This window comes from Narcine bancroftii, chromosome 5 (genome assembly GCF_036971445.1).
Source record: "Narcine bancroftii isolate sNarBan1 chromosome 5, sNarBan1.hap1, whole genome shotgun sequence".
NCBI lineage: Eukaryota > Metazoa > Chordata > Chondrichthyes > Torpediniformes > Narcinidae > Narcine > Narcine bancroftii.
In genome coordinates, this window is record NC_091473.1 from 166,167,156 (window position 1) to 166,192,753 (window position 25,598).

At 38.9% G+C, this 25,598-nt stretch overlaps 1 protein-coding gene across 11 annotated transcripts in view; it reads right to left on the reverse strand.

Moving 5' to 3' along the window:
* Positions 1-229: 229 nt before the first annotated feature.
* slmapa (sarcolemma associated protein a) overlaps positions 230-25,598 on the reverse strand; it is a 173,928-nt gene continuing 148,559 nt past the window's right edge. For 8 of the 11 annotated variants that reach the window (XM_069939609.1, XM_069939605.1, XM_069939606.1 and 5 more), the window contains 6 exons: positions 23,955-24,029; positions 20,955-21,275; positions 14,022-14,139; positions 8,783-8,954; positions 6,876-7,010; positions 230-1,996 (listed from right to left, as the gene is read on the reverse strand). In XM_069939609.1, the coding sequence (XP_069795710.1) occupies positions 1,904-1,996; positions 6,876-7,010; positions 8,783-8,954; positions 14,022-14,139; positions 20,955-21,275; positions 23,955-24,029 (914 nt within the window). In that variant the 3' untranslated portion in view covers positions 230-1,903. Of the gene's footprint in view, positions 1,997-3,641; positions 3,735-6,875; positions 7,011-8,782; positions 8,955-14,021; positions 14,140-20,954; positions 21,276-23,954; positions 24,030-25,598 lie in introns of all 11 variants that reach the window. The other 3 variants (XM_069939604.1, XM_069939611.1, XM_069939608.1) reach the window with 1 other exon arrangement.

Below are 25,598 nucleotides of genomic sequence, written 5' to 3' on the forward strand. Positions count from 1 at the left end.
AGGAATTTAACTTAACCAGAAATGGTGAAGGAGGAAGTGCACAGTTCCTTTACCTGAAGGCATTCAATATTGATTTCAGAATGAGAATTAGAAACGGACATTAAATGCTGTTCCTTACAGCGACACTTAAGATCCTGTGCAAAAATACAAGGTTATTGCATTTTGAAAGTATTTTTTGAATGCTATGCAGCCATGTATCTTCGCAACAATAAACTCAAATGCACAAAGGGAGAGCAAATTTTATTTTATTAAATCATGCACATCACATATGTTAGTGCAAATACTTTAATTTGTACTCCAGAAATTCTACTTTACTTTTCAACCTTTTTTACAAAATAGATTTAAAACAATTATTTAACTTTAAAAAATTCATTTCTGCAATTTAGCATATCAGAACAATATTTGCAAACAACCTATGTACAGGAGGTACCAAGGACCACTGGCATGAGAGTGTATGTGCAGTTGAGGTGGAATACCGTAGCTTAATAGTCATTTAAATATTTGCCCAGACTAACAAACTTGAGAGTAGATTTGTTTGTTTCCTCATACACAAGTGTTTCTTTCCCCACAACCATTTAAACAAAAAATCCCAAGATGAAAGGGACACCTAGTAAACCCTACACTCACCCTCAACGTGCTTAAGATAAATTATATCGCAGATTTGTCAATATGTTCCTGAAGATCTATCTTTATTGTCAAGAATATTTTTAAAGTGTTCTTTTTCCATTTGATTGACAACTGAGTCTTGTACCAATATTTGTAATTACATTGTACAACTGCACCAACATTCTGTGGTTGAAAATGTATACATTTAATTTGTTTTAAAATAAGGCAATATCGAACTTATTCTGGCTAATAGTCATGAAAAAAATTAAGGTGATTTTTCTCCTGTATTTTGCTTCAAAACAAAGTGCTTGCTGGTGTGACTCCAAAAGTGAACATATCAGCTCTCTGAAAGACAGTTGAAGGTCTGTCCTGGGAATGTAGTGATTAAGGCAGTATAAGTACACTGCTTTATGATTGCAGATTTGAGTCCTAGTCATGGCTAACATCTAAGCAAAAAGCTTACTTCTGTGCATCAGAAATATTTCAGTCAGCCTCTAACATAGATATCCCCATTCCTAGGGAAAACAAACATTCATTCTATTTTACCCAACGATACACAGCCTCCCATCAATTGATGCACAAAGGACCAAGGATGATGCTGCAGAAGAGTGCGTGGTCCACATCAATTCAAGTGGTCATCAATAATGACTGAGTAGAAGAAAAAGAGTAACTTGTACTTTTACTGATAAAATGCAAGTTACTGCTGTTTCTTCAAGTTTTCATTAAACAGGTTTAAGAATGATTGGGGGAGGTTGAAATCCTGTGAAAGTCATGCCATCCAGCCTGCATTTATATTTTTTGAAACTTAACAGGGATTTTAACAGCATTTCATCTCTTGTAGGTGAATCAAACTGATGGCAAGTTACCCTTTTCTGCCACACTGTGATCACTCTTTGAGCCGATGTGTATCAGTTGGTGGAATTGTACCACTGTAGCTAAAGGAAACAGAAGAACTCAGAAGTGAAACCAAATTGAATTTCACATTTCCTTAAATTTTGGTACCAAGAAGCCTTGATTAGGCTACCACAACTCTTTACATAATCCCAAAGAAATCCTTTTAATATAATGGAAAACTGCAAATAAAACATTATCTAGAGTAGAATTCAGTCACCATTTTTATTCTCTCTATATACAATTACATTTTATACAGTTCAAGCAAAGACCCTACTGTCGTACTTTAAAACAGCTGTGTTTTGTTAGAGGCAAAAAGGATGGAAACAGATCTGCTTTTCCCTGTTGTAAAAGAAAGCCAAAGTCAATGAGGAGACATTCGGAAGTTCAAGAGAATCACGCAGTTTCAGGGCGAAGCCCTATTCAATGCTGGATACAACACGACGACCGTCACAGCAACCAGTACCGCCATCACTGGCATCCACTTGAACAATCCACCCTGAAAATTGGAATTTAAACAGATCTCATTTATCATTTTATAGACCACAGTTCTCCAAATTGATACAACAGCAGTTTGGGGTAAAACAAGAGCTCCTACTGTGCTGATGCGCATCCCTTGTCATACACTGATATCAAATCACTGGACAATGAAGATTTTGCTTCCTGACACTTTGGGTGTATTTTATGCAGTTTGGGCTGCTGATCACAAAAATCCTCTTAAAATTTTCCTCTCTTGAACTGTTTTTTAGATATAACCTGTTTATGTGATTTGCTGTCATATTTTATGTGTACTCCAAGCATACAAAACCATGAAGTGCATCATGTCATTAAAAATTCATTTTCCGCATTTGCACTTGGACTTCTTCCCTGCTGATCTTGGTGCAGTCAGTGACGAACATGGTGAAAGGCTTCACCAGGGCATGGTGACCATGGAAAAGTGGTATTGTAGCGTGCGCACTACCGCAAAGTGTGGAAAGAATGACACACACCCAAGAAGTCGGTTGTTTGCACTGGCAACTCAGCTTATATTCTCTCCATGCTGCTGATGACAAGAGTGATGTCACAGCAGTGCCGGCGTCGGATTAGTCGGCGTTACCACCATTGATAGTTGTTTCCTGCCGGTGGGTTATCACCTGGACCAAAGGTCGTTAGCCTCTGTGGGGTCTGCACGGTCGCCATCTTGTGCACTGGGTCGCGTCCCAGTTAGCGGGGCGCTACAGTAGCAGGGCAACTGGAATCCATCAATGCTGGCTGACTATTGTTGGACATTGACATGAGAGGCATCAGATGGTGAGTACAAATGATTGGTCAGTTGAACTAACGCAATGTGTCATCGTCATTATGTAATTAAACAAGTTAAATTCAATAAAAATTCATTTCATGTTTCTCTAACTTCATAAGTGATGGAGAAAATCTGAAATTATCTGTGTTCAGCATGAAGTTGCCTGTCATAATTCCTTTTTTTTTCCAGGAAGCAGACCTTTTGAAAAAAAATTGTTGTCCAGTGATTGGCAGAAATGTTCACAATGCAAATTTGATCTGTAATAATATTTCAAATGAGAAAATAACTCATAATGCTCAGATCACAAATATATTTTGATAGCTGATCTAAAGTCTCATTAGCCAAGTAAAATATATAAAAGTACTATTATATAGGGGTCATCCTTCCAGCTTATATCCACTGTTCTGTTAACGTCTAAATTTATTTCAAAATTTTTCTTCAATATCATGGATGAGCTTATTTTGCGCACCTGAATGCTTGTATTAGAAAGTATATTAAAATATTGACTATTAAATTAAATAAACGTTCATCAAGTGTTACCCCAATCTGCTCCACGAGCATGATCTGCCAGCAGAAACAATAGAAAACTATAGTATTCAGTGTTTGGACACATATACTAGAGAGGCACAAGTGGCACAAAATGTCAGAAAATAGGCAATTAATAGAGATTGCAATATATATTTAAAAACGTTAGAAATTAAGGAATAAAGGACAGTGAGTTCTAACAAACAGTTAATACAAATTAAGACCCTGTAATGTACATATTAGCCATCTAAAAGTGCATCAAGACTGTTCATGCATGTTGTGAAAAAGGGATACAAATTACTGGGGGAACACACAGACAGAAACAGTAGCTGTGTACCTTGATCTACCATAGGTAACCGGACCACCAGTACAGGAAAGCCAGGATTAGGGCGACGCCTAGAGCAGGGATAGGTTGCAATATGGTGGAAGGCTGAGGGAGGGAAGGGATATTCACAGTCACTGTGTGCAAAGCAGCAGAATGGACAGTGGAGATTTTCAGGGAACACATAGGTGGGATATAAACTTTGCCAAAGTGATGTTCAGTGAAAGAACACAGCTCACAGGTGGAGTTTAAAATCTGTGGCACAACAATGTGTTGCAAAATGATTCAACATTTTTTATTCATATCAGACCAAGGTCCAAATTCATCCAAGTACATTCTTCTGAACATAACCTTTTGGTTGATAAAAAAAAAACATTTCCACACTTTTACAAATCACAGGATCCATGGAAAACATTAATACCTTTGAATCATGAATCAGCTACTAAGTGTGAATTAATTATCTGACTACCTTAATAGATTAAATTTCTAAATATGTTTAACTACAATGGAAGTTACTTAGACTGATTTTAAAACAATTGCACATACTTCTACAATAAATCTGTGACTCTTCAAATGTGCCCCAATGACTGTAAAGTGCAATGCGTTGTCATGTTGTAAGAGAAAGTCACACAAATGTTGAAAGTACACTGGCAAATCTGATCCCTGTCAGGTAGAGATGGCCTATTAACAGCCATTATCAATGTATTGACTCTTGAATCCAAAATCCTGTCACAGACTTGGCATGCTCCTGGGCTAGTACTGAATGATTCAACATTGCAATAAACTATTCAAGATTGAGGGTGCAACACCATAATTGCCCACTTGATCCATCCAGTAGAATCAAACTTTACAATGGACTCTCAGGTCCCTTTAACAGTTCTCACTTAAAAGCAATCATCAAACAGACTTTAAAAATCATTTTAAATTCTGCACACCATATTGTCAGTGGAGGCCAAAGGAATATTGTGAAGGTCAAGGATATAAGAAAGGATCAAATAATCTGCTTAACATAATGATATGCTATTCATTTTGAATCTGTTTATGTCAAATAGCTGGTCAAATTGACTTCTAGGCTGGTATTCGGGACTAATCTACACGTAGGTGTCAGTAGCTGGAGGCCTCCAGGAATGATCCCTGGCACTGGTAATGGGGGTGGAATGGACATCAAAGTAAAAGAGGTGGAATACAAGGGGTTCGTGTGTGGAGTTGATATCAGGGTTTGGAACGATCAGCAACTGGGAGAGCAACCGGCCACAAGATACTTCCCTTAAGGTCACTATCTGACTCACAAGATGTCCTGTAAAGGCATGCACCTGGTTGAGCTATCAGATCCTGCTCCCCTTTTGTTTTTTTCGTTTGAACTTCAAATGCTTTTTAAAATGAGCTCCTAATTACACTGAGGGATCCCTACTCAATGTCTTAATGGCAGGACTCTCACACTTCTTTATTTACATTGAGAAAAAAAATTGGTGCATTGTCAGTCAATGTTGAACCTCAGGTTTTTGATGAATTAACTCTTTCTGCCCCTGATTGGAAGTCAGCACTTCGTAGCACAGAATTCTCTTTTCTGACATTGTGTAAAACTTGTTTTTTTACATTTGAAATGGGAACGAATTGTAGAACCTTCATAAATTTATGGAAGTTAGGAGCCAACATTTTATTTGGGTGTCTATTGCAACTCTACCACCAGAAGAACCTCCTTGCCATGCCACACAAGGCTCCCTGCCTTCCTTGCACTCTCTTCTATCCTATAACACATGACCATTGTTCCTCCAGTGCAATCACTCTGCATCTTCTTCTCAAGTGAAGGTTAAAATGGTTGCTGTCTGCTGTTGGTGGTGGGTAGAAATTAATTGGCAAAGGTAGTATGGAAGTTCATCCAAATTAAAACCAATCCTAGTTACTTCCAAAAATGAATAATTCATTTAAATATATTTTGCCTCAGTTTTTTTTGCACAATAATCAAAAAAGCAAGGTCTTCCTAGTTCCTATTGTACCCGCAATTGATTTTGATTAGGATTCATTTGGTTCCAAACCTACTTTTTGACTGATGAGAGAGTTGTTTGATGTTGGCAACAGCGAATTAGGATGAAAAATGCAAGTTTTCCTAATGAAAAGCCATCATTGTTAACACGTGGTTAAAACATTGTTGACTTAACTTATATAAATCAATAACATGATGATGTTCCAAGCTAGCACAAGTTCTGCCATGTATGGAGTTTTGAAGGAATTTTCTATGATGGGATTCCTTTCACGGCAAAAAAAAGCTGCCTTGTTGAATTAAAATACTGTAGGTACAAGGGCAAATTACAAAGCTGTTTTACCACAGAGAACAAATAAGTACATACGTATATGAAAACAAAATTGAGACCAGCCGTGTGACATTTCTGACCCTATATTCCTATTTTCTAAGTTAGTTTGCTGCCCGGGTTAACTGATAACTGATATATAGCTGATGCTTCTCTTGATGTAACACAATAATGGACATCAGGATTTTAAAAAATGTTCTCCCTTTAGCTTTGGAAATGCATTTTATAGCATAAAGTAAACAGGCAAAAGGACACAAATAGTTAAGAAATGGCTACTTTTAAAGGTAAAACAAAATGGATCACCGTCAAGATGAACTTGGACCACCGTCATCTCAACTCAATTTAAATGCACACAACCAAGAACCCAATTATGAAATAAAAACTGGCCAAGGGTGATAAAGACTATACTTCAACAGCAATTTGGCATGAAAAGTGTGGGCCGGAAGCAGGGCAGTGGGATCAGTGTGGAGACTGACAGAGTTGGGGGCAGAGAGCGGGGCAGTGGGATCAGTGTGGAGACTGACAGAGCTGGGGGCAGAGAGCTGGGCAGTGGGATTAGTGTGGAGACTGACAGAGCTGTGGGCTGAGAGCGGGGCAGTGGGATCAGTGTGGGTATACAGTATACAACTTCCTACACCTAGCAATCGCTTTTTCTAAATTGCTGTGGACTTGCTCGCGATAATTGAATAATAATGGGATACACATGCGGACAGACGTTATCCAAACGGATGTTAAGTGGCGCATACTTGTATTAAAATATGAGCCACAATTTACATTTTATACAGCAATGACTGGAAGTAGTATATGGATTTGATTTATCATGCTTTACAAACCACCACTAACATGTATTATTAGTTCAGATAAAATCACAATTCAAGAGACTAGAAATAAAATAACACCCAAAAGATTATGGCAGAGAAAGGAATTGATAATTACTTACATTGTCTCCCTTCTGTTCCAGCAATTTTAGATTTTCTTTACAACTTTCAAGTTCTTTTGTAATAGACTCGTTTTCTTTCTGAGTTCTATCTAGCTTTTCCTTCAACTCCACATAGATGGTCTGATTTGTTTCATACTAAAACATAAATCAATTATGAAAGAATTTCACAAATTCTATTACACATGCCATACTGTTTTAAATTGCACCATGACGAAGTGAACAATTTTTAGTGAATTTGCACAACAAAAGCTTTGTGTGGGCTACGCTATCTTTGTAAAAAGCACAACTACAGTTGAATGCACTCTGGAACTATGCTGTTATTTAAAAATAGCTAATTGTTTTCTTTCTCAAATTTTCTCTCTAGCATTCTCCCCTTCGTCTGCACAGAATGAGACCACTGATGCACCTTATTCATTCAGCTCAATGCCATTTGTGTGATGCAACTTAAATGTCCGCAGTTACCAATCCTGAATAAACATCTCAAGGACAATGTGATTTATGATATTGCTCAGAGAGCTAGCATAAACTCAGTGGACCAGACTAAGTTGTGAAAGATATGAGTAATTAATACTGTCTTCTATTGAGAATTGCAATAAAAAGAGTGTCACTTGGGAAAAGTGTTGAAGAATTGCTGTTTTCCATGCCTGCAGACCGAGTGACTCAGGAAGATAAAAAAAAATTAAAAATTTACTCAGCATTAAGACAGTATGGAAAGCATGCCCAGTTTGAATACAAACTACCTGTAACAATCTGAAGTAATTTCACTGCCATGTTCCTATCTTCCAAAGACAGTTCTAGTTTTGTGTGCACTTGTGTTATTGAGTGTATAACTTTCACTGCAGCTCTGATCTGACAGATAGATATGAAAACACACATTTCATGAATGGACTGAAGGAGTTGATCTCATCCTAATCATAACTGGAAGGGAAAAAATGGTGATTTGAGGTTTCTGCTAGGAGTAAAGATCCAAATATACTGGGAATTACTTATTACTCTATTCCCACTGCAATTCCCCTATGCCTGTCTTTTGCCATTTTAGCACCAAGAGGCAATTTACTTAAACAGAAGCCCAAAAGATAAATTGACTCATAATAAGAGCAGCAGAATGCTCTTCCAAGGAACATAAAACGAGCCTGAGCAATTGTTAATTATTGGATCCCCATAACACCACCACCACCCCACATCCAATTCCCACTCCACACCCTTCACATCGTGGGGGATGATACACAATCGTGGGGAGAACATACAAACTCCAGACAGAGTATGAAAGTTTACAATCAAATTGATTTCACTGGAGCTGGGGGACAATTGTACTACGTGCAGTGCCAGCGTGCTGCCTACTGTTCTTCTCGATGAACATTAATGAGGACAGACAATCAAAATAGAGGCCTTTTATGGCTCCTACCAGGCCAACAGGAAGCACATTTTATGAACTGTTCTCAGTGAGGGTATCTACACAATTTTCTATTCTATGCTAATATCATAAAAAGATACAGCACAGAAACAGGCCTTTCAGCCTTCGAGTCTGCACACCATCAACCACCTTTTTTTTTTTAAAAAACAGTATCCTACAATAATTCCAATTTTTAATTCTTCTCACATTCCCAACTCCCCCAGATTTTACCACTTGCCTACACCAGGGGCAACTTAAAGAGGTCAGTTAATCTAACAATCTACATACACATGCAATTGCAGGGAAAATGTGCAAACTCCCCACAGACAACATGCAGGATCTGAATTGAACCAGGGTCTCTGTCACTGTGAGTATTCCTGATAAAGCATAAATAATTGAAACAAGCAGCACAGGAAATCTTTTAATCAATATTTTGGCGACTGACCACACCATCGAACAATCTAAGGCCAAAATACAAAGAACATAATAAACGACATAGTTGTAAATCTTTTACCTGTTTCTGAAATTTCTCTGTCTCTTTCTCAGCATGCTCAAGTTTTACTCTCAGTCCATTTGTCTCCTGTACCCGCTGCTCCTTCAAAATTCCAACCTGAAGTTCCAGCTCTTTGCGAGAAGTTTCTAATCCACTGACATCATTGGTCAACTTGATACTCTCTTGCTGGGCACTATAATGGAAGTTCATTTTTTTTGTTTACAATGAGTAATACAATAAAACCTCTGGTATCCAGCACCTATGGGGATAGGTAGATGCCGAATAAGTGTATTTTCTGATTGCCTGAGACTTAACTCTTACAATGCCTAACTAATACACTTTGATCCAAAATAAATAGTTTAAAAGACAAAAATAGTTTACTGCACTCACATTGAACAAACTTCTCTTGCATGAATATATAAATCTTAAAGGATTTTACTTTATTTTCAGTCATATTCTTTGAAAACATTTAACCGTCGCTGCATCTGCAGGTTCCTCCTCCTCCATGGAGCCGCTCAAAATAACGTTATAGATAATTAACCCCCCTCCCCCAAGTTTACTGATAAAGCCTCTGACCGAGACAACATTTACGATGAGAAGGGAAGAAGGAACAAGGAGAAACTTTAAGAGGGTCACCCCAATGGTGAGTGGCATCAACCAGCTCTTCATCCTGGGCAACGTGTTTTTATTCAAACACAACTTTATTCAAACTGCTGCTATGAGCAAAGCACGATCAAGGCATTCTACTGGCTGAATATTTGCTCTCATCTTCACCCAAGGTTTATGTGTTACTTCAGAAAACATATACTTTTACAATTTTAAACTTTTATTCTTATTTATTAAAAAATATTTATTTTCCTAAATTTTTTTGGCAGTTGCTTGAGGTTGCAGGTTGTTTGAATTCCAGATACCAGGGCTTCTACTGTATCAGCTTGCCTTCAAAACTTTCTTGAACAGTTATGATTGGTACCACAGAAGATGGCAGCACTGAAGACTAGGGAACATTACCCTACTATTTTCTCCCTATTCGTTGCCCACTTGATTTATTAAGAGGTAATTGCTACTCTGCAACAAACAAGTTAGGTTTAAGATCTTAATTTTGGAACCCAGCTTGATAATCTGAAACTGAATTGATAATTCTACAACATTATGATCATTTTTTTTCTTAGAGAAGTATTTACGACAAGATGACTCATTAATTTTGCTTCATTACACAGGTTCCAAGCTAAAATAGTTAAAACAAAGAAATGCTGGAGGAACTCACAATGACCATAGGAGGTAAAGATTATATTACTAGGATTTCAGGCCCAAGGCCTTCAAGTTATGAGCAAAGGCAAGCGTATATTTGAAGCCTGGTGAAAAGGGAAGACCAACAGACAAACAGACAAAACATGTTAATTGGATATGATGAGGACTGGAGAGAGGAAAGGTGAGATTGAATGAGGAGTGGGGCAGTTTTTGGTTCTGTGAAAGGAAACAGAGGGAAAAGGGGAGAGAGAGAGAGAAAGCTAGAGGGGGGGAGAGAGAGCAAGAGAGAGAGAGAGAGAGAGAGAGAGAGACACAGAGAGAGAGAAAGAGAGAGAGAGAGAGTGTTAATGCCATCCAATTGGAGGGTACCAGACAAAATACAAGGTGATGATGCTCAAATTATGAGTGGTCTCAGTCTGGCAGTGCATGAGACCAAGGACAGACATGTCAGCAGAGAATGGGGTTGGAAACTGTAATGAGTAGCCACTGGCAGGATCCACTCTTCGTGACGGACAGAGTTGAGGTGCTCAACAGGGTGATCTCCCAGTCTGTGTCCAGCCTCTCCGATGCAGAGGAGACCACAATGGGAACACTGGATCCTGTATATAACCCCTGCAGATTCACAAGTGAGTTGTTGCTTCACTTGGAAGGACTGTTTGGAGCCCTGAATGGTGGTGAGGGAGGAGGTGTGGTCGCAAGTGGAGCACCTTCTGCGGTGCCAAGGTGCAATTGGTGGAAAGGCTGGAGTGGACAAGGAAGTCACGGAGGGAGCAGTTACTGCGGAGGAGAAGGGAAGATGTGGTGGGATCACGCAGTAAGTGGTGGAAATGACAGAGGATGAATTTTTGGATGCGGAGACTGGTGGGCTGGTAGGTGAAGAGAAGGGGACTCCTGTCCTTGTTGCATGTGGGGGTGGAGGGGCCAAGGCAGAAGTTTTGGTAATGGAGGATATGGAGGCAGTAGAGAGGAAGTCACATTGTTTGAAAGCCATCTTTGATGATCTGGTGTGGAAGACCTCATCCTGGGAGGAGAAAGCTAAAATAGTAAATCGTAAATTAGAAGTAGTAAATTGTAAATCTGCTTCCAACACGTTATCCGTCGGAATTTCGGCACTTAAAAAAACTTCCTCACATCCTGTCCCCTGCAAGGATTCCATCCCCTTCTCTCAAATTCTCCGTCTCCACCGCATCTGTTCCCAAGATGAGGTCTTCCAGTCCAGCTCTTCCAAAATGTCTGCCTTCTTCCACATACGTGGCTTCCCCTCCACCACCATCTCCTCCATTTCCCGCTCATCTGTCCTGGCCCCATCTGCCACCAGACACAACAATCCCCCTCATCCTTACTTACCATCCCACCAGGCTCCACATCAAATACATTATCTTCTAGAATTTCCGGCACTTAAACTACAGGATCCAACCACTAGACACATTTTTCCTTCTTCTCCCCTCTCGGCCTTCTGCAGGGACCACTCCCTCCGCGATTCCCTCCCCACTCATCACCATCCGGCAGCTTCCCTTTGGTCACAGGAGGTGCAATACTTGAACCCATACCTCCTCCCTCACCACAGTCCGGAGCTCCAAAAAGGCTTCTCAAGTGAAACAATACTTCACTTGTATATCCACAGGTGTTATTTACTGTATCCGGTGCTCCCTTTGTAGCATTCTCTACATCAGAGATACCAGTCACAGATTGGAAGATCGCTCCGCTAAGCACCTCTACTCAGCCCACCACAAGAGACCTCCCAGTAGCCAACCATTTTAATTATGAGTCACACACACGTCTGTCCATGGCCTTGTATATTATCCCGCCTTGATCACCTGCAGATTGAAGAAACAACACCATAGTTTCCATCTAGACATTAACATCAACTTCTCTGCTTTCTTCTAAACTTGCTTGTCTTTTCTTTCCCCTCCCCCTTTTCAGTTCTCCCCTCCCTTCCCCCTCTACCCTCCCAGCCATACCTCCTCCCTTGATCGCTACTGTCCCCTCCCTCCTTTCTACACCTATCATTTCCTGCCTTTTCCCCAATCTATCTTACTGTATGGACGCCTGTCGACTTTCTCTCATACCTTGATGAAGGGATCAAGCCCGAAACGTCAGTTACGTATTTTTACCTTTGCTTATAATGGACGCTGAGTTCTCCAGCATTTTGTGTTTTTATGAAAGCTAAAATAGCCCATTCTCCAATTTAGTACTCAATACATTGTTCCACAAAAAATTCTTAAATTTCACTCAAGATTATCTTTACCACATGCATGTAGGGTTTAAAGCCATCAACAAAAATTGCATTCTGTTGCAAACTTCTGTTATTGCTTAGAGTTATACACGTCTAAATCCTTCCAAACCCTTTCCATCTACATCTTAACTTCAAAAGATAATAGATTATAAATATGCTTTGAACTTCATAATTGTATCCATTTCTACAGTTTCCTCTGGCAGTTTGTTGCAAACATTTATCACCTTCCAGGTGAAGAAGTCATATCTCAGCTTCCTTTTAAATCTCAACCCTCTTACCTAAACCTATGCCCTTTGGTTTGAGAATTATCTATCCTGGAAGTTAAAAAAAAAATACATTGTACTTTGCGGGATTTCTTGATGAATACTGTGTCCAATAGTTCTGCTATCTTGTTATTTCCAGCAGTGATTTCTTCCATTTGCCGCTTCGTCACCAAAATTGATTTTACTTTCTATTTCCAGAGTCAAGATCATTTCTCATTACTGTCCTGAAGTCATCCTTCGTGAGCAGAGTTCCTCATCTCCTTTTCCATTTTGGCTGTTTTCCTGAAATATTTAGCTTTCTGTCTTGGCCACCTTGCATCCATGCCTCTGTCATGGCTACAAGATAGTTTTATTCCTACTTGAGCCATTAATTTACATATTTTGCAAACAATACTTCACTCATTCTGAAAAAGTGCCATTAATTTCTAATTTTAGCCATTGTAATGCATTCACCGTTGCACTCTGGACATTTTACATCAAGTCCTTTCCAAACACTCTTCAGTTGCCATCCTAACTGGATTATTTCCCTTCTAATCCATGGAGGAATATTTTTACCCTAGCATTAGACAGATAGTAGACTTTGGACCTATGTTCATGGCTTCAGAGAACAAACTAACAAATTAATTTATTAATACTTTTGATTCATGATTTCTGAACAAATAGTTGGAATAAGTGGCAGAGAACAGTATTTTGTGATAATTTCAGAAGATATATAAAAACATACATTTTATATTCAAAACAAGACACTAAAATATTCCTTCAAGTTAATATTTTCTTCTTTTGCTTTTTTAAAAACCAAGAGCAAAATTCAAACAATCCCACTTCATAACTTGCAGCATATTTTATGAAGATTTGGATCACAGGTACTCCCTGATAGGAATCAAGATGGCCGTGCCCAGCCCCGGGACGTTGACTAACAAGGTAAGTAAGCACATTTTGGCTCTTACATGCCCTTAAAAAAAAATTTTGGTCACATGTGCATAGGTCGCAAGTGAGGGAGTACCTGTACACGTCAATTATTTTCCAAAAGACATAAATTAATGGCACAAGTAGGAATAAAACCACCTTGTAGCCATTATAGAGGCATGGCTGCAAGGTGGCCAAGACAGAAAGCTAAATATTCCAAGATATAATACTTCAAGAGAACAAGCAAAATGGGAGCCACCTCAGCTCAGGCTGAGTCTGGGAAATTGTGAACGTGCATTAAAGTGGTACTCAAATTTACTTCCTGATCAGAAAATGCAAGTAGTTATGAAAAAAGAGAATAATTTTAAAAAATGTGACAATCGATCATTGTTTTTAAACAATTCAATTTAGAATCAAATGATTTTTAAGAAATTTTTATTTCTCATTATCTGCTGAATTTGGGTGAGGAATTTATGAGAAATGAAGTAAATTTAACAATTTAATTCAGAAGCTGCTTCATTGAAGTCTTATCAGAATGGAAGTATCAAATGTTAAAAAAAAAAGCAATGTTTCAAGTAACAACAAAAAGGTTATGGTAGAAACTTGCCATTGGAGTTCTTCCTCATATTGCTGCACTTTTTTGGACAAAGTAACTTTCTCTTGTTTAAGCAAATCACAATCATCTTGCAGAATACTGCTCCGCTTTTGCAATTCATCCAGTTTTCCTATCGGGGACAAATTGAGAAAGACTGAAACACCATGATTGGATTTCAAAACTCTATTACAACACATGTATCCAGACAATGAGAACTCTGCCCTCTCCAGGTTCCATAATTTTTACAATTTTACTTTCCCTTAGAGGAAAGAAAAGAGCACATTGTTAAAGGTAAATGCAAATTAAACAATGACAGGACTTCATTATATGGGTGAGAATGTTCTTGGGATAAAGAAAATATCAGATACCAGAAGAAAACTTACCACTACAATATGCAAGTTGGTTGCTTCATTTTTCAAATATATGCCAGCACATTTAAAATATTACTAATTATTAAGTAGCTTGGTACATTGAGGTAAAAATGAAATCTAAATGTGTATGCCATCTTTCTAGTATTTCAGTTTTTATCACAATGCTGCTGATATTGGTACTTCGATAATTGGAACTGTGCCTGGCATACTGAGTCACAATGTTAGCTAAAAAAAGTCATATACTGAGATGTCGTTCAGCTAGCGAGTTTCTCTATCACCAATTTCATTTTCATTGCTGAAACAAACTTACATAGTTTTCAATAATTAACTTTTGATAAGTGAAGTATAAACATGTGGGGGATCGGAGTTGCTCGACAATGTAGCAACAAATTACATTTCTTTGTTCAAAGTTCTTATTTTAAAATTCGGGCTTTACTACAATGTCTCTTCAGTTAAGTGTAATCTCTGTACCTGCAACATAAATACATTTGTCATGTATAAAATGCTTTGGAATGAAGACCAAATGTTTGCCAAGCCGAAATGCACTGATGACATTCTTTGACTTGAACATTATGTTCTCCCTCCACAAAATTCTGGTTTTAATTGGTTAGGAATTACATCATGCTTTTTTTGGTGCACACATCGAAAACAAAATAGAAGCAGCAAAGATGTGCCGTTCCTATGGGACAATGCTGTCAGTTGCAGAAAGAGAAGAAATTAATACTTGCATTTTCATTCAAGTAAAGTAGTGCTGGAGAGAAAACTTCAGCCCGAAAGAAAAGAAAAGATACTGAACTCCGTATTTACTTAGATAAAGGAAAAAAACCCCATCAGACTACAGAAGAGCAACAATGAGAAAAAAAACCCCATTCCTCATTGTACAAGAATTTTGGCAAGAGTTTGACATCTAAACTTTCTCACACTCATTTTCATGTGTATGCTGATTCAGAGTATGGCTACTGAGCAGAATGCACCCTATCCAGTAATGTTTGCTCATGACCAATGACCAACTTAAGAACTCTGCCAATTTAAATAAGACATTAAATTGAAATACCTATAAAAGATAAAACTTGGGCTTTATGAATAATTCACAAAAATGATGAATGCATTTTAATTACTTTTTTGGAAATGGCAGTGAACTCTAACATATTAATGACTTCACTATTATGTGAAGTCAATGTCCCCCACATTGCAAGAATCCCAACAGCCTGAGAGGAAATTTAACTCTTGGTTTGGCATTCTCAAACAATACTCATTAGGCAGTCATTTCTCATTGCAGTTTGTGGCAACTGGCTGTGCATAAATGTGTTTATCCAGTTAGCAGAGATGTAATGAAGACATGCATGAAAGTTGTGGTATATATGGAAGTCTACTTAATTGATCAGCAGGAACAATGCATTGCAGCCAATGCATTTTATGATTCAGTGCTAAAAATTAGTAGTTTATTTAAGGGGCTGCTTCATGGAAGACGAATAATTTAAATAGATATGGTCATTTTCTCCTCTTTTGCTGAATGTGCATCTGGAAGTCAATTACTTCACCTGGAATAGAGACTTTCATAATAAGACAAGCATGATATGCAATTAAAAATAACTTGCTGATTTAATGTGAAATAGGAAAGAAGGAGATGGCAAAAGAATGAAGCATCTACTTAGTGTTCACAGAGAACAAAATAAACGTCAAAATACCAGTGGTCCAAGAATCTGGCAAAAAGAGAGAACTGAAGAAGTAAGGGTGAACAAGTGAAATTAGAGAATTTGGTAAGACCAAAATCTGATAAATTCCAAGGACCTGATAACTGACATGTAAGAGTTTTTAAAGAGGTAGCAAGGATGATGAATGCTTTAGTTCTTACCAAATAATATTTTATCGGTTCTGGAATTATCCCTGTGTAGTGGTGTGCAGCAAATGTGACTGCATTATTTAGTAAATGATGGAGAAAGAACACAACCCATTAGCCTAATGCCAGTTGTGAGGAAATGTTGAGATCTCTAATGAAAGAAATACCAACAGAACCCCTTGAAAAGAAAATTGAGACTGACCAACATCAATGTGGATATATGAAAAATAAATAATATTTTAATGGATAAGATGGTGGGGTGGATGTCAGAGAGTTATATAGCACAAAAAGAGGCCCTTTGGCCCAACTTGTCCATGCTGACCAAGGTGCCTTCCTGAGTTAGACCTATTTGCTGACATTTGGCCAATACCACTCTTGATATTTCTATCTCTGAACCTATCTAAATGACTTTAAACACTATCCTCTCCTATATCACTTCTATTGGTTCCATATGCCCATCACTCTCTGTGTGAAAAACTTAAATCTAGGCCCTTTGGTTTCACGCTCCCCTACCCCAGGAAAAAGACCATCCACCTTATCTATGCTCCTCATTATTTTATAAACCTCTGAGGTCACCCTTCACACCCCTCCCCCATTCACTTCTTTGATGCGGTGTATTTGGATTTTCACAAAGCTTTCCATAAACGATAGTACACATATCTTGGGATGGTATATTGATCATCATATTGGTCAGCATACACAAAGTAATGGATCTCTGATGAGGTTGGCAGACTGCGACTGGTGGGAGTTCACTGGATTTGGGGCCCAGCTATTCACAATCCATTTGGCTAAGTGAATCAACTGCAATATTTCCAAATTGGCAGTTGATAGCTTTGGTGGGATTGTGTGCAAAGCAAAGGATGTCAAGAAGCTTCATATAGATAAAGACCAGCTGCAGACTGAGAAGTCAATGATATGGCAGAAAAAAAATGATCTTCTTTGGTGCGCAACACAAAAATAGCTTTACTGATGGTTATATATTGGGTGATGTTCGTGCAGTGGCAGATCAATCTTGGCAATGATGGTGGCTTAGAAAAATCTTTCAAAAGAGGATGAGGATAGTAATATAAATAAGGGATATTTGGATAATGCTGGAAAATAGTATTGAATGGATGAGGAAGCTCAAAAGGCAAGATAACTGAGTTCTGCTCTTATTTATTTAAAAATTTAGACATACAGCACGGTAACAGGCCCTTCCAGCCCACAAACAGTACTGCCCAAATGTACCAGTTCATCAACAAATCCCAAACTTTTTTTTTGAAGGGTGGGAGGAAACCAGAGCACCCAGGGGAAACCCACGTGGTCAAAGGGAGATGATGCAAACTGGTTACAGACAGCACTGGATTTGAACCTGGGTTGCCGGTGCTGTCATAGTGTTGCACTAACAGCAATGCTAAGCATGCCCCTTCTTGTCTTGAAACGGAAAGAATAAATATGCAAGTCTTGCATAAAAGAACCACAAACAATTAGGAATTTTAAAGATCTGAGCAGATAGCATAATGTGCAGTGTGGATACAGAGAGAAGAGGAGAATGATGGTGATGGCTCATTCCTAGCATAAACACTGCAGGATTAAGGAATGTTAAAAAAAAATGCTCTAAAGTTTTAAATTAGCTCTAGTTTATTCATGCTTTCAAAGTCCTTCAACTACAGTTGAAGTGAGGGAGGGAGGGAAGGGTGGAGAAAATGACACTATATATTCAAGAGAAAAAATGTCTGTATGTATCTTGGTCAATATGGTTTATAGTGTGAAAAATAAAAAAAAATTAAAAAAAACTACAGTTGAAGTTATAATATGCATATTTTTGTTCAATAAACCACACTGATAAAAGTAGGAATTTCATTGATGTGAGGTTTATACTCTATTCTAAAGATTTTCTTCTTCTGGGGTATTTTGTAATTAAAATGCACAGTAATTCAATTCACAAATTTGTTTTACTCTTTATCTTTGGCTTGGCTTCGCGGACGAAGATTTATGGAGGGGGTAAAAGTCCACGTCAGCTGCAGGCTCGTTTGTGGCTGACAAGTCCGATGCGGGACAGGCAGACACGGTTGCAGCGGTTGCAGGGGAAAATTGGTTGGTTGGGGTTGGGTGTTGGGTTTTTCCTCCTTTGCCTTTTGTCAGTGAGGTGGGCTCTGCGATCTTCTTCAAAGGAGGTTGCTGCCCGCCAAACTGTGAGGTGCCAAGATGCACGGTTTGAGGCGTTATCAGCCCACTGGCGGTGGTCAATGTGGCAGGCACCAAGAGATTTCTTTAGGCAGTCCTTGTACTTTTTCTTTGGTGCACCTCTGTCACGGTGGCCAGTGGAGAGCTCGCCATATAACACGATCTTGGGAAGGCGATGGTCCTCCATTCTGGAGACGTGACCCACCCAGTGCAGCTGGATCTTCAGCAGCGTGGACTCGATGCTGTCGACCTCTGCCATCTCGAGTACTTCGACGTTAGGGATGAAAGCGCTCCAATGGATGTTGAGGATGGAGCGGAGACAACGCTGGTGGAAGCGTTCTAGGAGCCGTAGGTGATGCCGGTAGAGGACCCATGATTCGGAGCCGAACAGGAGTGTGGGTATGACAACGGCTCTGTATACGCTTATCTTTGTGAGGTTTTTCAGTTGGTTGTTTTTCCAGACTCTTTTGTGTAGTCTTCCAAAGGCGCTATTTGCCTTGGCGAGTCTGTTGTCTATCTCATTGTCGATCCTTGCATCTGATGAAATGGTGCTGCCAAGATAGGTAAACTGGTTGACCGTTTTGAGTTTTGTGTGCCCGTTGGAGATGTGGGGGGGCTGGTAGTCATGGTGGGGAGCTGGCTGATGGAGGAGCTCAGTTTTCTTCAGGCTGACTTCCAGGCCAAACATTTTGGCAGTTTCCGCAAAGCAGGACGACAAGCGCTGAAGAGCTGGCTCTGAATGGGCAACTAAAGCGGCATCGTCTGCAAAGAGTAGTTCACGGACAAGTTTCTCTTGAGTCTTGGTGTGAGCTTGCAGGCGCCTCAGATTGAAGAGACTGCCATCCGTGCGGTACCGGATGTAAACAGCGTCTTCATTGTTGGGGTCTTTCATGGCTTGGTTCAGCATCATGCTGAAGAAGATTGAAAAGAGGGTTGGTGCGAGAACACAGCCTTGCTTCATGCCATTGTTAATGGAGAAGGGTTCAGAGAGCTCATTGCTTAACATTTTATTAACCATGTTTGCTGTTTTTCAGTTCTTGAACTGGTTTCACCAGATATTTTCTACACTTTCACAACCTCTACTGAATGAAACCGTATAGCATTGTTGAGTTGCTGGCTCCCTAGGGTAAAAAGCAGATGATGTCATTTCTGTCATCAACTGTCACTGGGGAAGTCGAAATAAAATTAGATAGAAGTTACCTCTGATTAAAAAAAAGGACAAAATATGCAATACGGAATCTCAGTTGCTTGTGCTTTAGCCATTTTTCATTTTCAGTGAAATTATTTTGAAAGTTAGTATTAGCTTTTAGTTTCTTAAGCCATTTTCAGGATCTTTGGAAACTAGTCTCAGAATTGGAAGTGCATCTCCCTGAACTTGTATATTTACTAAATGTACTATTAATATAAAGGTATACTTTATTGCAAAAAAAAATCCTGCATACCAATAAGGGCAGAATGGGAGTTAAATTTTAACAAAAACATCATATACAATGTACAATCATTGTACATGTCTGACAATAAACTCATCGTCAACATCCTTCATACAATAAATGTTACACCAATTGATATTATTCCCCTTAAATCATTTGCTTCTGTCACTTCTGTGATGGAATAGCAATAATTTAGAAAAGCAAAACTCTTAAATTTCACAAAAGAACTAATTAAACAACAATCTTTCCATTTTTTAAATTTAATCAATTTATTGGCCAAGAGTAGGTAACATAAACCTGCACAGTGTGAAATTGCAAGTGGAAATTCAGCACAGTAGGGTAGATACAAGGCAAGGGAATGTAAAGAAAAAAAATAAAAAGAACCAACATGGAAAAAATAATTTAAAGTCATTTTTTTTTTTACAGCTGATAAAACTGAGAAAAGAGCAGTGAAGGGGAATGTTGATCAATTAAAATAGAAATAGAGGAAATAATAATTAAAAAAATAGACCTGTAAAGTTTGGAACAGGGGGCATTCCTCCTGCCATTTCCAGCAATTTATCTCTTATCCACAATTACTTAAAAATGTTTAGATATTGTTTAAACAATGTAAATTCAAGTCAATTTGTCCCAGGAGTTAAGCATAATTAACTAAATCAAACCTATTAAATGAATGAACAATGGTATATCAATGGAGCTAATTTTAATCCATTTTAAATTTCATAATAATGATTTCCTCTCAATGAACTTTAGGAAAATAGCGACCATGTTGAAATGTGACAGGCTCTGAGAAGGATTGACAGGGCAGATGATTCACAGGGAAAATTCTCAAATCAAATGAAGCAGAAGTTAAATTTAAATGCAATTCATGAAATTCCTTTGAATAAGGGGCTGGGCTCAGTCACTGAGTATATTCAAGATTGAGGGCAATATATTATGGAAGAAATTTGGCAGTAAATCAAGCAAATCAAGTCAAGATACCAGATCAGCCTTTAAATTACAGAATAACAGAATATTTCATGGTCCAAATGACACATTTTTGCTTTTCCTACGTGGGATTATCATTGATAGATAGGGATATCACAAACAAAATAGTTTAGATACCTCGTGCGCACAAATGAAGTATCATTTCACTCACCTTGTAATTGGATTGCTTCTCCTTTCTGCTTATCTATTTGCTGTTGGTTCTGAAGCTGGAGCTTGGTTTGAAGATTTAAGATCTCAGATTCGTACTCTGAGGCAATTTGCCGCCATCGTTCAAGCTCAGTGTGCACCTTGAGTAACTCTCCTTGGAGAATGGCAATGTCGGTTTCACGACCTGTTGCTGCTTCTATGGCTGTCTGTCGCAAAGCCACAATCTCTTCCTGGGTACTTGCCAATTGATCACGGGTCTTGATAATTTCAATCTCCTTTTCCTCTCTAAGTATCTCAATATCCTTCTGTAAATCATACAGCTGAGCTGCACATAAAAAACAAAACTTTCACTTGAATGAAGAGGTACTGCAGTTAAATGAATATTTTCTTTGAAATATTAGAAAAAAATGTAATTGTTACATATTAAATACAACAGTTCTGGAATAATTCAAATTCACTTGTCTGTGGGCTCATTTAAAATGATGCAAAGAATATTGGAATAGTTTTCAAATAAGACATTAATTTCATTTACTGCCAAGTTAAATGATTATAACATTCTTCTGATTTCTAAATGGTTTTTAAATGGCAACCATGGATATAAAAGTGATCTGATGGATTCTGCCTAACAATGCATTGTATGACTACCACAGAACGATAGAACACTACAGAACAGAAAACAGGCCATTTGGCCCTTCTAAACTGTGCTAAACACAGCATTCCGCTAGTCCCACTTACCTGCACCCCTTCCATAACCCTCCAGACCTCTCCCATCCATGTATCTATCCAGTTTATTTTCAAAACTTAAGAGTGAGCCCGCATTTACCACGTCAGATGGCAGCTCATTCCACACTCCCACCATTCTCTTGAGTGAAGTAGTTCCCCCTGAACCTTTCCCCTTTCACCTTAAAGCCATGTCCTCCTGTATTTATCTCTCCCATTACAAGTGGAAAGAGCCAACTAGCATTTACTCCGGCTATACCTCTCATAATTTTGTAAACCTCTATCAAATCTGCCTCATTCTTTTTATACTCCAAGGAATAAAGTCCTGACTTGTTTAATCTTTCCCTGTAACTCAACTCCTGAAGATCCGGCAACATCCTAGTAAATCTTCTTTACACTCTTTCAATCTTACTGATATCCTTCCTGTAGTTTGGTGACCAGAACTGCACACAATATTCTAAATATTCACCAATGCCTTATTCAACCTCAACATACCATCCCAACTTCAGTAATCAATACTTCGATTTATGAAGGCCAAGATGCCAAAAGTTTTCTTCACAACTCTGTCTACCTGTGACACCACTTTTGGGAAACGAAGTATTTGAATTCCCAGATCTCTTTGTTCCTCCGCATTCCTCAGTGCCCTTCCATTTGCCGTACATGTCCTTCCAAAATCCAACACCTCACACCTACATTAAATTTCATCTGTCACTTACTGTCCCATTTTTCCAGTTAGTCCAGATCCCTCTGCAAGCTTTGAAAGTCTTCCTTTCTGTCCACAATACCTCCAATCTTAGTGTCATCAGCAAACTTGCTGATCCAATTTACCACATTATCATCCAGATCATTAATATAGACAACAACAATGGTCCCAGCACCGATCCCGAAGGAACACCACTAATCACAGGCCTCCAGTCTGAGAAGCAATTTTCCACTACCACTCTGTCTTCTCCCATTCAGCCAATTTTGAATCCAGTTTACAATTTCTCCATGGATCCTAGTGTTTGAACCTTCTGAATTAGCCTCCCATGTGGGACCTTGTCAAAGGACTTACTAAAATCCCTCCTCCTCTATCATGTCTGAAAACAATGGAACCCGGAACATTAAGATGGCAGTTCTGCCCCTCCTGCAACTAAGTCTCACATGCCAATCCATGCCCTAAGATCGTCTGTATTTCCTACAATACTCCTTGCATTGAAATAAATACATCTGAGAATATTTCTATCACTTACAAACCTTTAATTTCTGTCGTTACATGCAGTCCTCACATGACCTTCATCCTTCTCACCTCACTATCCACTCGAACACACTGGTTGTCCTCCCCCTGCAAATCTAGTTTAAACCCACCAAAGCAGCACTAGCAAGGGTATTTGTTCCCCACCAGTTCAGATGAAAAACGTCCCATCAATACAGGTCCCACCTTACCAATGATCTTGAAACCTGAAGACCTCCTACCTACACCATGTCTCTAACCATGTATTGAGCTGCATTATCCTCCTATTTCTAAATTCACTCGATGTGGCACAGGTAGCAATCCTTCCAACCTGCATCATTGGTTCCTATATGGACCTCAACATCTGGCTGCTCACCCTCCCTCCTGAGAATGCCATGAACTCGATCTGAGATATCTCTAATCCTGGAACCAGGGAGGCAATATACCATTCGGGATACTCGATCTCCTCCACAGAACCTCTAAACTGTCCCCCTAACTATGGAATCCTTCTCCTCTGCTCATCCCTTCCCTCTTAGCCACAGAACCAGATTCTGTGCCAGAAACCTGATCACTATGGCTTGTGCCTGGTAGGTCATCTCCCCAACAGTATTCAAAATGGTATACTTGTTTTTCAGGGAACACCCACAGGGGTGCCTTGCACTGCCTGCCTGTTCCCTTTCCATCTCCTTAATGTAACCCATCTATCCTCCTCCTGCTTCCCATCTGTAATAATGTCCCTATAACTCCTAACAATCCACCCCCTCTGCCTCCCAAATATTCCGGATTAATCTAACTCCGGCTCCAATTCCTTAACTTGGTTCTTTCAGGAGTTGCAGCTGGATTCACTTCTTGCAGATGAAGTCATTAGGGATACTGCTGGCTTCCCTGACAACCCACAGCCTGCAAGAGGAGCACTCCCCTGCCTTGGCTGCCACGTCTAACGCTCTAACTCACTCTCTCACTAACACACCCTCTCTAACTATGTCCTTCTATCTCTATTTCTCTCCATCTGATGCTCCTGTTCCTTATGAATTTACGACGACTCTCTGCCCTAATATGCTTGTAGTGTACCTTGTAACAGTTGGATTTGTCTGTCTGAATCTTCTGCTTGCTGTTTATTTGCTTTCCTTTCCTCTTCGAGAAGTGCTGTAAAGAAACAGATAAAATATACATGATAATCTTTATTGTTTCAAACTGTACTTTTTGATGCGTTGTTCTTAGTCAGAATTGCTTATGTATAAAACAACCATAATAAAATAATTGGAGAGAATTGACCAGGAAATATTTTCAATTAGTAAGAAAAAAGCTGCAAATTGGGTATTTTTAAAAATACATGGGAAGGACTTAATGCAAGGAAGAACATGGAAATGAAATTCAACGAATATGGTGCCTAAAACATAAATGGCATCAGTTGAGGCTTTTACAACTGGACGTTTTCACAGTTAACTATAGGTAATTTCAGATTTCATTTGTTTATGACACGACCATTCTTACCAAGAATTTAGAGATTAATTATTTACCACTATGAAATATTAAATGAAGAGACTAATTTAATTTTCACCCCTTTTATTCAAACAAATAATTTGGTTGCTGAAAGTGACAATATATTCTTGTTCTATTCTGTTTCAATGAACCACACTGCAGGACTTAAATACACTGACCGACAAAGAGGTATACAAGATTATGAGGGGTTAAGATAGGGTGAACAGCCAGTACCTTTTTCCTGGGGCAACAATAAAAAATACAAAATGGACATCTGTTTAATGTGAGTGGAGGAGAGTTTAGGGGAGATGTCGTGTTTATTTATTTTTTTTTAAACACAGAGAATGGTGGGGATGGAGGATGGTACAATATGGACATTCAAAAAGAGATAGGCTCAAGAAAAGATAGAGGGTTATTGGTGTGATATAGGGAAAATTAGATTGTTAGGTCAGCACGACATCATGAGCTGAAGGGCCTGTAGTGTGCTGTACGTTCCATATCTAACATTATATTGTTACCAATCTAGGACAGGACTGCATGATCCTACCAGTTCTAGGAGACTTAAGGCAAATATCATTTTAAAAGTTTAACTCTACTAAGTAGATGTTGATTGGAATTATACAAATGTGAAGTACAGTCTTCTCAGGGGTAGTCCGTGAGAGGAAGGTCATGCCTCATGCGCCTAATTGAGTTCTTTAGTGGAGGTCACAAAGAAATTGATGAAAGTAAGGTGGTAGATGTGGTGTATATGGATTTTAGGAAGACATTTGACAAGGTACACCATGGGAGATTCATTCAGAAAGTCATGAGGCATGGGATTCATGAACCTTGGCTACATGGATTCAGAACTGGCTTGACTGTAGAAAGCAGAGAATTGCAGTAGACAGGAAGTATTCTGCCTGGAGGTCAGTGGCTCGTGGAATTCCACAGAGATCTGTTCTCGAATCTCAGCTCTGTGATTTTTATAAATGACCTGGATGAAGAATTAGAAGGATGAATCAGTAAGTTTACAGATTATACGAAGGTTGGAGGTGTGGATAGTATTGAAAGTTGTCATAGGGTATAGGGTATAGACAGGATGCAGAGTTGGGCAGAAAAGTGGCAGATGAAGATCAATCCAGATAAATATGAAGTGATGAAGGTCAAACTTGAAGGTAGAGTACATGGTTAATGGTAGTATACTTAACAGTGTGGAAGAACAGATGGACCTTGGGGTCCAAATCCATAGATCTC